This window comes from Sturnus vulgaris, chromosome 7 (genome assembly GCF_052056855.1).
Source record: "Sturnus vulgaris isolate bStuVul1 chromosome 7, bStuVul1.hap1, whole genome shotgun sequence".
NCBI classification, from domain to species: domain Eukaryota; kingdom Metazoa; phylum Chordata; class Aves; order Passeriformes; family Sturnidae; genus Sturnus; species Sturnus vulgaris.
In genome coordinates this window covers 18,520,126-18,533,930 of record NC_142249.1, presented here as the reverse complement: position 1 = coordinate 18,533,930, position 13,805 = coordinate 18,520,126, and the positions used below count along the sequence as shown (strand labels likewise).

The 13,805-nt window shown below is 46.2% G+C and overlaps 2 protein-coding genes across 2 annotated transcripts in view; both read right to left on the bottom strand.

The window, feature by feature from the left end:
• The window catches only part of LOC106861576 (titin), a 238,036-nt gene that overhangs the window by 185,616 nt on the left and 38,615 nt on the right, over positions 1-13,805 (bottom strand). The window lies entirely within an intron of this gene.
• On the bottom strand, positions 7,208-13,543 carry LOC148223187 (uncharacterized). The gene is made up of 2 exons (XM_088167963.1): positions 11,186-13,543; positions 7,208-11,116 (listed from the first exon to the last, which is right to left on the bottom strand). Exons 1-2 carry the CDS (start codon positions 13,451-13,453, stop codon positions 7,208-7,210), a joined length of 6,177 nt encoding a protein of 2,058 aa, XP_088024089.1. The 5' UTR covers positions 13,454-13,543.

Sequence of the window (13,805 nt, the reverse complement as noted above, 5' to 3'; positions counted from 1 at the left end):
CTGAAATTAAGTGTTTGACTCACTGAAAAAAAAACCCAAAAAGGTGACACACTTGCAATTCACATAAAGTGACTGTAAAAGAAAAAATATCTGTAAGAAATGAAAGCAGTACTAGACTCAGTGGACAGACAGTCTTGCAGTGCATATTGACATCGGGAAACAGTGGTGATACTGGAAAAACAAAGTGAAATAGCAATGCACAATAGCAATAGGATATAAATATATAGTAACCTATCCTGGAGTTGTGAGAAATTATGGTGTGAAGGAGAAATGGTGGTGAATTTGTGCAATGACTCTAAGGAGTGAGAGAGGGTGCAGCAGTGAGAAAAATGGGAAGAGCAGGTCCACTTCTCAGGCAAGAATAGGAGAAATGGCTGGTATTGAGGTACAGCTTTGTCCTGACCATGCTAGTGCAATAACACAACAAAGTTTCTGACCAAAGATTGGGGTAATGGAAGTGAGAGGCCTTGCAATGTGCTAAAAGGAGACCACCAATCCAGAAAGAAAGGGGGCCCTCTGATTAGTGGCATGATGGTGTTAATATTGTCAAGATACACATAGTAGGGGAGGTTCATTAGTAGAGCAGTGCATTAAAAAGATTATTTTATCCCCATAATCCAACCTCGTTTAACAACTGTGAGTTTTGCTGCTGTTGCTCTTTTTCCAGCTTGATTCAGTGCCTCACAGGTGTACTCTCCTTGGTGAATCTCCCAGCACACTTTGCTTATTACTAGTGTGTACGTGTCCTGATCTTGCAAACACTTGAATTTGTTGCCTGAAGAGACCAGTTTACCCTCAAAGTACCAGTTCACCTCTCTGACATTTGTTATGACAGACACCAGCCTGACACTCTCCTCTTCCTCCACAACAGTGTCAACCAGTTTGCTGTGTATGATGGGATAACTTTCTTTGCCTACCTCATCCTCTTGCTTTCCAGCTCTAGTTTCCAGACCCTCTCTGCCCTCTTCCTCACACTTTTCTTCCCTTTTCTCTTTTCTTTTCAGTATTTCTGTGGGTGTCTCAGTAAGAACGTCTGCAGACACTACATCAGCAGTGGCTACAGCTGCACCCACGTCCTTGGTTTGACCGTTCTTGTTCACAGTGTTGATTACTTGTGTGGACAAAGGGTGTTCCAGTGCTTTTTCTGCCTCCATAGTCCTCTCAGCCTGCTGGGGCTCCGACTCCAACATTTCATCACGGGATTTTCCTGAGAGAAGTGGACTAGCAGAGAATGGGAATGCTTTGGATTTTTCACCAGTCAGGGGATACTTATCTTCACAAAGAAAGGAATAGAAAACTTCCTTCAAGACTGTGGTCTGGTCAGCTGTTTGAATGTTGACTTTTTCCAAGGAGACTTGGATTTCTATGGGACTGCATTCTCCTGTGGTCACAATATATGTGCACAAGGTATGTGTACTCTCCTTGGTGATGTTTATTGCCTGTACTTTGACATCTTCCTTCTCAGCCAGCCATTCTGAAAACAAGAGGTTTTTCTCACTTACCACTGCGGCTTTCAGTGCATTTCTGATTTGAGACTTTGTATCTAAGCTGCAGCTCTTGGGAACCAGAGCAGTGAACTCACTGTCTCCATTGAGGACTTGGCTTGGCTGGAGCTCCTGAGAGTACATGATTTCATGGGATTGCCTCTCTGCCCTCTGCCACTGATCAGCATGTTCTTCCTCCATGGACTGGTTTCCTTCCAGCAGCAAAGGAAATCTCACAGCCTCTCCCTCATGTATTCTTGTAGCAAAATCTTCCTTTGTTGTTTCCAGGAGAGAAATGCTCTCCAGGGGGACAGCTTGGTCCCCAGTGAAGGCCAACTCAGAGAGAAATCTGGGTTCAGCCTTCAGCTCACCTCGTGCTACCTGAAAGCCCTCAAAGATCTGGATTTGGTCACCATCCATGGCATGGCTCTCAGTGGTACTTGACACCTGTAGAAGGGTTTGGGAAGCCTCTGTCTTCAGAGCAGCCAGTTGCTCTGCTGCCTTGGGGATGATTTTCTCTTTAGGCATGAGTATCTGTGCAACTGCAGTGCCAAGACAGCCAGACAGCTGTGTCTCCATCACTGTTGCAGGCACCACACCCTGGGGGCCAGCAGGGAGGGTTTCCAGAGGCTCTGCCAGAATCCCACTGCTCTCATGTATTGTGGCCACCTGGGTGAGCATCTCTTCAACACTCTGTGATGCCAGACAGGTTGGTGGCAGGCCAGGCAAGACGTCTTCCCTGGGCAGCATGTACACTGCCTGGCTCATCTGGAGCTGAAGGAGGGTTGAAGGTTCCTTCATGGGCTCAAGACTGAGTGCTTCTTCCACTGCAGGAAACTCACCAGCCTCCTCGTAGAAAAGGGGGCTTTGGTCCTCTGCCACTGCAGAGTGCTGCAAGGCTGGGCTCTGCCTGCACACAGCACGCTCCTCGGGCAGCACAAGGAGCTCAGCAGAGCACGCAGCTTCACCCAGGGCACTCACAGCCCTGCACGTGTAGAGCCCAGTGTCCTCCTCCACGCAGTGCCACAGTGTCAGAGAGCCCGAGCCGTCGGGATGGTGAGCCATGGAGCGACGCGCATCAGAGAAGAGCTGCTCGCCCCCCTTGGACCACAGCACGTCGGGGCACGGCTTCCCCACCACTGAGTACTCAAAGACTGCCGTGGAGCCCGGAGCACACCGCACGCTGTCCGGCTCCCTGGCAAAGCGGGGGAATCCCGGCTCCCTGCGGCGCACACGGAGCCGGGCGCTGCAGCTGGTCTCACCGTGCGCGCTGCTGGCCACGCACGTATACTCACCCTCATGCTGCGCACCTGCACACGGGAGGATGAGGCTGTGGTCACTGCCAGCAAATGCTAACTTACAGTCCATGCATGGGCTTAGCTTCGTACTGTTGAAAAACCACTGGATTTTGGGTGTGGGGCTGCCAGTAACCGTAACAGAGAGCCTAGCTACATCTCCCTGCCAGACTTCAACATCTGAGACCTGTTTCAGGAAAACAGGGGCTTTGCCCTCTTCCTCAATTTTCATCTTTGCTTTACTGAAATAAACTGGTTTTCCAGGCTCAAATTCAAGTGTTTTCTCTCTATCAGGCAACTGAAGGCCGCTGCTGTAGCCTTCATTTCTTCCTTCCTCAGAAGAGGCAATAAGAGACCTAGTGATGTCTGTATGGAAAAAAATTGTTTAGTTTTACTAGAATATTTATGAGAACACGTGTAGATAGCAATACACTGTGTTAGGGCAACTATTTTTCTATAGCTGGAGGCTTTCTCAATACTATACAGCAGCCAGCAATGAACAGGAGGTTTCTGTTGTCCCCTTGCTGCCACACCTGCCAAAATGAGTAAGACATGCTGTGTTGTCAGGTTGGTTAAGAATTTCCTATTTTGATCAGGATGGGTGTGTCTTTAAACCTGACATCACAGTATGGGTTAGGCATATCTCTCCAGCGTGCACTGTGAAAGTATCAGGCAACATTGATGCATTTCACAGATATAATTAAGGTGGTATGTGTCATACATATTTGTATGTAAACCTATGCAAACAAGTACAGCAGAATAGCGCTAAGACCCTGATGTAATTCAAAACACTAACAAAAAAAGCAGAATGCCACAATTAGTATTGAATCTCCCCTAAAACCAACCAACAAACCCACAATCTTTTCAGCACACTAGCCTTTCTTCTGATGCATAGTTCATCTCTTTAAACTCTATCTTTTGTCTAGCACACCAAAAGATTACCTCTACCTTACCAGCTTTGTCCTGGTTTTGTCATTAGACCCTTAAGTTTACAGCATCATTATTACAAGCATCACAAATTTAAACCCTTGATTTAATATAATTGATTTAAATCTCTGCTTTTGAACTCCTCCGTGTTCAAGATGTGGCATATTAAAACTTCCACAACATCAGAGAAAAAGAGAACAGACTTTTAAGATTTTTTCCTTTTCTCACCTTTGTGAAATTATAGATATATGCATTGGACAACTTTAGCTCCAATAGTAGTTTAAAAATGAGAGGAAGCAGAGGTCAAGAACATCTCTGTGAAATATGGAATTTCCAGGAATGGAACAATTAATGAAAAGCATGATGCAAAGAAAACTTTTGGAAATCAAATACTGTTGTCCTCACTGAGTCGTTTGCTCAGTCAAGACCCAGACTATTTGATGCTGGAAAGATAAAAGAGTTTTAAAAAGGAATAAAAGTGTGAGTGGATTAATGTCTCTGGGCACTGTAATGGTGAACCTTGATAAGCTTCTCAATTACAGTGTCTTCAATTTCAAAACTTACTGAGAGATAAGAATTTTTGCTTCACTCCAACAACAAATACAAAAAAAGAACAGACTCTGTCACCCAATTCTTTCTCAGTGGTTTTAGTAATTATTAGTATTGCCACAAATGCCGTAATATAAATGACATAGCACAGTGCATGCAATGATTAACTGCAGAGAAGAAATGCTTAACTAAAAAAAAAGATTACAGCAGTCCTTCAGCATTACTTACCAACCTTGTTAAAACAGTAATAATTTGTGCATTTTGAGAATAGGTGGCAGAATTGGGCCAATAAAATAAAAAAAAATCAAAATTGCAGAGTGAAACCCATGTTAGCACGGGAGAATGCTTTTTACACAAGAGTGTGGCAAAAATTAACGCACTTTTGGGTGTTCCTGGATATTTATGAGAGAAGAACTATATAGATACTTTTTTCATATTTTAGATATGTTTGTAAAAGGAATAAAGTACAAGAAGCAATGGACTTAAATAATTTCATATTTATTTCACAAATTAACCATACATGTTAACATTCAATACACATTGATGACAAATAAACATTTAATTCTTTTTTTAAGATACTTGTTTTGTAGAAATGAAGACAACATTAAATCTGAAAATAAAATTGTGAGCTTTTTGATTCCTATGAAAACATAAAATTCTGAAAAGAGATAGTCAAGCTATACCAGTTGTCCCAGACTAACTTCATTCAAACCTAGGATTACTCCAGATTTAATAATTTTAGCTCAGGTGAATCAGATGCTCCTGGCTAATGTACAAAACTTAAACCAAGACTTATAAATTTACATAAACCACAAACACCACTACATGGGTAAAGATGCTTGGCCATATTTCAGATGTGAATATGAACTAGGACCTGTGTGGCTTATGGCTCCAAAACCAAGTTACAGGCCTCTTTCTGCTAAAAATATTCAGATTTACATGCAAAATAAACACACTTCACAACTGCACAGGACCTAATCAAAGGGCCTCTGACCTCTCTGACTTTGGAACTAAAAGACCCCTCACGTCACAGGTGACACAGAACATCAGACAATTCATGCCAACCTCCCTAAGGACCTCTGCTGTCTAAGGAATCAGTTAGTGCTGCACAGGTACACAAGGAATGGATTAAGGACACATCATGGAGTAATTCTTTCCCAGCACAACATGGGGTCAGACAGTAATGCTTCTCTTTCCTACCACCATTACCTATCAGAAAGCACAATTAACTCTGCCTTTTAACATACAAATCTTAAGTATTTATCAAGAAGTTATGACTGAGAAGGCACTGAAATGACACATTTGCATTAGCCTAAACACTTCAGTCATTTTGCCTGGGTACTGGGTCATTAGAACTTGGCGACTCCTGACTTTAAATTTATATCAGAAGTGATGGGAAAGTCTTGGAAGATAACAGATTTTTGGAGGCATGGTGGTCTCACTGTGAGGACACATCAAATTCGGAAATAAGAAATTGTATGAACATAACCGAACATGCTATAGCAATAGTTTTTGTGTTTAAAACCACCACTCTGCTTAAAGCTGTTTGCAAGGCAACTGACAGCAATTTGTAAATAACTGGAAGAATCTCATTAACAGGTAAACAAAGTAAAACTAATTTTTCATTAGGGATCTTGAACTCAAGATCTCACCTTGACATACAGGTGACTGGAAAGCTGGTATATGCATTAGAGAGTCATTTAGTTTCTGAGAAATATTTATTAATAACTTTCCTCCATTTAACAGATTCTCTTAATCAATTTATCATTGTTTATGTAAGCTAGATTTAATTATCATTTAATTATGTCAGCTACTGCTTGTTCCTCCTAAATATTAGTATTACTTTAAATATAAAAATATATATTCACATTGAGAACATTAATGTAAAAATCTCCTTTGCTGAGAAAATGCCACACACAACAACTGAATATATTCCCCTTATTTCTGGTCATCTCGATATATAGCACACTTAACTGCTATTAATAATAAAAAAAGAGAGAAAGAAAAAAGGAATATGTAGAGGTGTGGTTCTAATGTGAAACAAGAATAATGCATAAAAATATCTTACTTTTTTCCTACTATGCATATTTTATGAATGGCACTGGAATACAGGGACAACCAAAATTATTTCAATGAATTTACAGAACAGAATTGATTTGTTATTATTATGCTCCCTTTCTCCTTTCCCTTTAACTCCTAAAAATACAGTACAAAATATGCTTCCATGATTATTACTTGGTAATAGAGAAGAAAATCCTGTCCAGTCTCTACTAATGCAAAATTTTCATTTTTCTTCCCATTGCCCTGCTTTTCTTTGCAGCAGCATAATTTCATTGACTTAAAAAATTCCATGAGTCAATAGAAAGGGGCCCATAGATGTAAGAATTTTGCAGTAATAGAAACCATAAACAGGATTTGAATCATGTTCTGACACAACATTGTGAGAAGGGAGAATACCAATTTAAGGAGTTATTTAACAGAACTATACGGAAACTAAACAGCAAGCATAAGTTAGTGTTCCATACCTCTAGGCTACAAGAAAAAGGTAGTGTCTACATTTTCAGTGATTTCTAGCCTACATAAAACAATAGTGATTGCACTGTTGCAAACACACGGGTATTTGTACATTAAACAACAACAAAAAATTAGTCCTACGCAGATGAGTATCAATTAAAATATCTTTACAAGTATGAGCAAGGAGCGTAGAAGGAGCCTGAAATATCCCTCAGTGCAGAAAGTGTGCACAAAATCTATGCACGGATTAAATTTCACTTAAATTCCCCAAAGAAGGCAAATCTAAGTGAAACACAAATATGCCCACAGAGTGGTTTTCATCCTTAAAGAGATGAAAACAATGCCCCTAAAATGAGTGCTGCATTTTTACCTGCAGTGAACAACATCATAAAAACACTTAGTATTTCAAGATGGACTCTGAAATAAATTATGGAAATCTTAGTATAATGTTAACACAGCACAAGTCTCAGCAGTTCCTGCCCTGTTAGTAGCTATACATTTGTACTGCCCACTGTCACTTTGTACCAGGTTTTCAATGGTAAGACTCTGCAAACCGTTCTGCTCTTCCTGTGCACAGTACCTGTCCCCTTCCAACAACACCCCATCCTTGTACCAGCAGACACTTGGACGGGGGGAACCAGTCACAAGACACTGGAAGCACACTGAGGCACCAACAAATGTACTGTAATCAGAAATGAGCCTCACAAATCTGGGAGGAGCTTCTGTGACCTGGAACTCAAAGCTGCAGCTCTCTGAGTCCTCTGCCCGAAACTCAACCCGTTCCTCTTCAGATGGCTCTGCGAACACATCAAAACTAATGTTGACACACTTCTCCCCTTCCACTCCCTGCTCTTGTTGAGTCACTGCGAGCACTTGGATCGCTTTTTCTGAGTCATCTTTGTGTGGCTCAAACTCAAATTCCAGCTCTATTTCCGACTGATCACCTGGGCTCACAGTCTTACTCAAAAGCAAGTCACACTTCTGGGACCTGTGTGCTTCACAGCCTGTGACTGTCTCACTGCTCACTGCATTTGCTTCCTGCCGAGCCACCACCACAAGGGAGCCTTTGCACGTTGCTTCTCCCAGCCTATTCATTGCCTGACAGCGATACAAGCCACTATCAGAAGGTCCTACAGTTTGGACCTTCAGACTGTGAAGTCCCTCCTTCTGACTCACAACGTACTTCCCTGTGCCAGGTGTCACACACATGTCACCTCTGAACCACTGAACTACTGGGACAGGAGTACCCGTTACAACACACTCAAAAACTGCATCCACGCCTTCTGTCACCTTGATATCTGTAATAGGCACAGCAAAGCGTGGAGGCATTTCAGTAACTTGGAAATCAATTTTTATATCCTCATTCTCCCCTGCTGCCAAGCCTGCAGCTTGTTCTAGCAAGGCAAGTGGAAGTACATCTAGGGAAACCACCATGCTCTTCTTGTCTGGGCTAAACTCAGGACTGGTTATGATTTTGACCTGCTTCTCAAACTCTTTCACTTCATTTTCATCCAGCTCCACTTCCAGGAGGATTTCCTGGGGTGAAGGGGACCTCGAAGATGTGTTTTGCTCCATGTCGAAGTGTATAACATGCTGGTGGGTGACAGGGGGTGGCAGTGCCAATGACCGTCCATCTTCAGGCAAAACTTCCACCTCTGCAATACTTTTAGCTTCTCCAACAATGTTCACTGCATGGCACAGATACTGTCCTTCATCGGCTTTCTGGACATTAGTGATTTCCAGAATATATTTGTCCCCATCCTTCTCTATTTGCACTCTCTCACCCAGCTCCAGCAGAGACTTATTATGATACCACTTCACTCCTGGCTTGGGCACACCCACCACCTCAGCCATAAACATCAGTGTGCTGCCCTCATACAACCTCCTACTGCTCAATGCCTTGAGGAATGCTGGTGGCATGTCCCTGCCTGATGGCTCCAGGGCTTCACAGGGGGTCATAAACCCGTTTGCCTGGGGCTGGTCAGGAGGTTGATGCCTCCTCTCACAGAGAGGGAGCATGGTCAGGGCATCCATATACTCCCCAGTGGGTGTCCGGTACCTTTCTGGTGGCGTGCTGTCCCCTGATGCAGAGTAGGGTCCCTCAAATGGTGTGAAATATTGCTCTGAGGGGGTGTTGCATTTTGAACTCTCGAAAGGTGTGGAGTAGTGGTCAAGGGCCATGCTGTACACTGAGCCCTCGGACGGTGTGGAGTAGCGCTCCGGTGGTGTGCTGTACTCCGAGCCCTCAGACGGTGTGGAGTAGCGCTCTGGTGTGCTGAGGGGCGTGTGGTAGGATGCTGATGAAGCAGTTTCAAAGATTTCCACAGAAGAGGGAGGTGTGTAGAAGCGGTCTGAATCAGGTGACTCCTCTCTGCTCCCACTCTCCAGCTCTATAGACATTTCTGACTCAGGAGAGAAGGGCCGGGCAAGTTCCTGATGGTTGTTGTAATAATCATAAACCATGCTGAAGGTAACCTCCTCCACCTCCAGTGAAGTTATAGTTTCTTGCTGCTCCTTCTGAACTGTGCCTTTGAGAGTTGGAGTTTCATATATCCCAGTGGATCTTAAATAATTGGCCAGGGACAAATCAGGCTCCAGCTCTGAGATTTGAACAGCACTGGGCTCTGGACCTGCAGAAGTATCCTCCCACGTTTCTTCTCCATCCAGGCTATTCTCAGAGGCTTCCTCAGTGGGAGTCCTCTTCTTGTCCCAAGACTCCTTCCTTTGCTCCTTCTGTGCCACAGGATCATCCATTACTAATCCAAGTATGAATTTCCCAAAAGAGAAGCCCTTGGTTGTGTTTGGTTCCTGTTGGATGTCTTTGCGCATCTCCTCGGGGGAATCTGAGCTTTCCATCTCACAAGTGAAGCTGCTCATTCCTGGCTCAAAGACCTTTTCTGTCCCAGAACCACGATCTTCCTCAGCCTGATTCCCAGCCTGGGGTTTCCTTTCATGTGCAGCTTTTTTCAAGTCCATAATGAAGCTGTCACTCTGGGAGTCTGTGGTCTCCAGTCGTTCCCCACTCTCCCACACATGTGTTTCCTGAACTCCTCTTTGGAAATCTGGTGCAGGCTCCACTAGAAATTCATTATTTTTTTCCTGAAGTGAGTCCTTTCCACAGACACTCATCTTTGACTCCTGAACTTCTTCAGCAGAATGTCCCTCTCCAGCAGATATCATGATGCTGCCAAGGTCTCCATCTGGAGTCTGCAAATCAGCTGTTGTGATTTCTCTTGGCTGCTCCTCTTCGTGGGCATCAACCTCCTCCTGCTGCATCCTGTAGCTCTGACGCAGCTCCTCACTCAGAGACATCTCTTCCTCAAGCACATCACGTTGGTGCACAGGGGAGATGATCCCAGTGATGACCTCCCCACTTTCCAGTGCTGTGGGGGTTTGTGCCTGTTCTGTGTACACAGTCTCTGCAGCTGCGAAAGGCTCTGCAAATTTCTTCAGATCAAATGTGATCTCGGTGTCAGGCTCAGATGGCAACAGCTGCTCTCTGAAACACACTTCTTCTGTATGAACTTCAGCTTCCTCAGTAAAACCCTGACCTGAGTCTTCTGTGTCAGGAGGAGTGGGGATTAGATCCAACGAAGGGCTACGTGCATCAGACTCCATTTCTTGCAGCATTTGCCTGTCACTTTGTGTTTTCCAGTGTGTGACATCACCATCATCAATCACTTCTTTACAAAGATTATCATCAGCTTTAATGCCCTGTTCAATATCAACTGATCTCTCTTCCTCCTTGTCCTGTTCCTCCTGCTGATCTCCTGCATAGAATTCATAAAAGCCAACCTCCCCCTTTGTGGGGGTACTTGCAATGTGATCCGGCAGGTGGGGCACACTTGGCTCTTCTGCAAGAGGCACATCAGGAGTCACTGTCTCCCAAGCAGGGGCATCACACTCAGTGCAGACATCACTTCCATCTTGCACCACAGGTGATACAGGAATGAAAAATTCTGAAACCTTATACTCCCTTGCCAAAGCAGACTGCTCAGGGGCATGTGCTTGCCCTTGCACTTCCATAAACGAATCCTTACACTCCCTCACCAGAGTAGACTGCTCAAAGGCATATGTTTGTTCTTGCACTTCCATAAATGGTAAATCCTTACCTTCTCTTGTCAGAGCAGACTGCTCAGAGGCAGGTATTTGCCCTTGCACTTCCATAAATGACAAATCCTTACACTCTCCTGCCAGAGCAGACTGCTCAGAGGGAGGTATTTGCACTTGCACTTCCATAAATGACAAATCCTTACACTCTCCTGCCAGAGCAGACTGCTCAGAGGCAGATATTTGCCCTTGCACTTCCATAAATGACAAATCCTTACACTCTCCTGCCAGAGCAGACTGCTCAGAGGCAGGTATTTGCCCTTGCCCTTCCACAAATGACAAATCCTTACACTCCTCTTCCAGAGCAGACTGTTCAGGGGCATATGTTTGCCCTTGCACTTTCATAAATGACAAATCCTTACACTCCCCTGCCAGAGCAGACTGCTCAGGGGCATATGTTTGCTCTTGCACTTCCATAAATGGTGACTTCAAAATGTCCCAGGACAGAGTATCTGTATGTGGTAGCACCTTGCCTCCTTCAGGCTCCAGCTCCTCAGAAAAGTGACCTGAGTCCTTGGCCACCAGTTCACATCCTTCCCTGGATATGGTAGCATGCAATTCAGTGTTATGAATTCCAAAACCGTGTTCCTCCAAGACAATTTTTTCCTTGTGCTGCCTCATCTCAGAAATACTATCTGTATAACTCACCCTTTCTTCTGTACTGCCCATTTCTTGCCTTGCATAAACTTCTGTGATATCCAGCACCATTGTTTCCTCCATCTCACTTTCCCTGATGTGAGGTGTTTCCTCACAATCTTCCAATTGCTCTCCAGGAGGTTGAGACAACCTCATGGACCAGGGTATGTGGGCTTCCTCCTCCTTGGGGCATGCAATTTGTTCCTCTTCATCCTTCCCACGTATGCTGAGGCCTTGGAGGTGCAGAACATGGTCCATGGCAGGCAGTCCCTCAGTGCCTCCACCCTTGCTATACAGCTTGGCTGCCCTGGGCTGCACTGTCAGCTCAGAGGCAGTCTGTGCTGTTCCAGCAACGTTTGTGGCCACACAACAATATCGCCCAGCATCTGTGACAGAGACCTCTAGAAGGTGCAAGCGGTATGTGCCATTCTTGCCTTCTTCAAACCTCAACCTCTCACTGGCAGAGAGGCTCTGGCCATTCAAGGACCAGCTCACAGCCGGTGGGGGCTGCCCAGACACAGCACACTCCAACACCACTTTCTCTCCTTCACAGCAATGAATATGTGCTGGGACTTCTGTCACAATTTGGGGTGGTTCATTTCCCACATCAAATGAAAACTTAAATTTGTGCTTTATGGTGGAAGCAGCCTGCTCTGGAGAGAGTCGTGGAGTCTCCCTCATCTCCATGTCTTGCTCTGGTGTTGGAGTGGGAGCAGTGATTTTGATTTCCACAGGCAATGACAGCAAGTCTGAGTCTGGAACTGCACTTGGCAGTCCTTTCTCTACTTTAAAGGCCAGACCAAATTCCTCTTCCTCCTTCACTTTCTCCTCTTCCTTCTTCTCCTTCCCCCTTTCTTCCTTCTTCACCTTCTCCTCCTCTTTCTTCTCCTCCACTTTCATCTCCTCCTTTTCCTTCTTTTTGTACTTATAGGCTGGCATTCGCTGCCTCACATGGAGTCCAGCTGAGGTGCTGACTGTGCCCAGCGGGTTGAAGATGACACAGGTGACAGTGCCACCGTGCTGTGGGAGCACAGATGGGAAGGTCAGCGTGGAGCAGCACCCCGTGGTGTGAACAGCAGTGCCCTGGATGCGCCCCACGGGCTTGTCGTTGTTGTACCAAGTGACGGTGGGCTGTGGGCGGCCGTGGAAGAGGCAGGAGAAAACGCATCTTTGTCCCTCAACAATTTCCTGGGGCTTGATTTCCTGTACAAAGAGGGGTGGGCAGGGCTCCAGGAGCCCACCTTGCACCTGCCATCTCTCCCCCATGGCCTTCGGCCTGGAGTATTGCTTCACTACCTGCACTGTGAGCGGCTTCGATACAACCATTTTGGAAGCCACCTTAAGTGGGCTGGGCTTCCCAGGAGGGCCCTCCTGGGGTGCGGACATGAGGGATTCCTGCTTCTTTTTTAGCGCTGCCCTCTTTGCTTCCCGCAGCTTCTGCAGCTTCCAGCGGATCTCCTCATCCAGCAGCTCCTCAGCGTTAACCACCGTGCCCCTGTGCTCCCTACCGCGCTCCAGCCCCGGGCGGCGCGGCCCTGCCAGCGGCAGGCTCTGGAAGCGGATGGTTCTCACCATGCCCCGCGCTGCTGAGAGGTCCCCGGGCTCAGCCTTGTCAAAGGGCGAGCCAGTGCAGCGGAGCACCACCCGCAGCCGGTCCTCCCTTCGCTGCTGCAGCAGGCACTCCCAGCTCTGCCGCATCCACTCCGCCTCCCCGGCGAGCCCCCAGCCCCGCCGCTCCCCTCTCCTCGCCACCAGCAGTGAGGCAGTGGACTCGGCCGAGCCCTCGCTGTTGATGGCAAACACGCGGTAGCTGCCGGCGTCGTGTTCCCGCACATCCCGCAGCTCCAGGCTGGCGCAGTGCGAGTGCTCCGTGCTCTCGGTGCGGATCACCTTGCGGCAGTCCTGCACGACGGGCCGGTTGTTGTGGAACCAGGCCATGTGCGGTGCTGGGCACGCCACCAGCTTGCAGCGGAACAATGCGGGGTCCCCCTCCAGGACCGACCGACACTTCAGTCCCTGTGTGAAGATGGGTTTACGGTTCTGGGGGCAAGCCAGCACCGCCGCTGTGCCGCGTCCCTCGAAGTCCACCCCGCTGCACCGCTCTGCAAGAGAAGGAGACTGGGTTACAACATGTCACGCTCTGCCTACCACCTGGTTGTAAAAAGTAGCAATATATTGAAATAAAAAATGGGCATGCAACAGATTTCATCACACACCCAGGAAAAAAAAGTAATTCACTCACCATATTTGTTCGAATAAACGCAACGCCTTGCTCTGTTTTAAAGATTGA

What these genes read in the sequence shown, in the direction of transcription:
- LOC148223187 (XM_088167963.1), bottom strand. Translation starts at nt 13,453, where the DNA reads ATGGCCTGGTTCCACAACAACCGGCCCGTCGTGCAGGACTGCCGCAAG. An exon ending in CATATGCCCCTGAACAGTCT is followed by an intron (nt 11,117 to 11,185) that starts GCTCTGGAAGAG and finishes GCCTCTGAGCAG; the next exon opens with TCTGCTCTGGCAGGAGAGTG.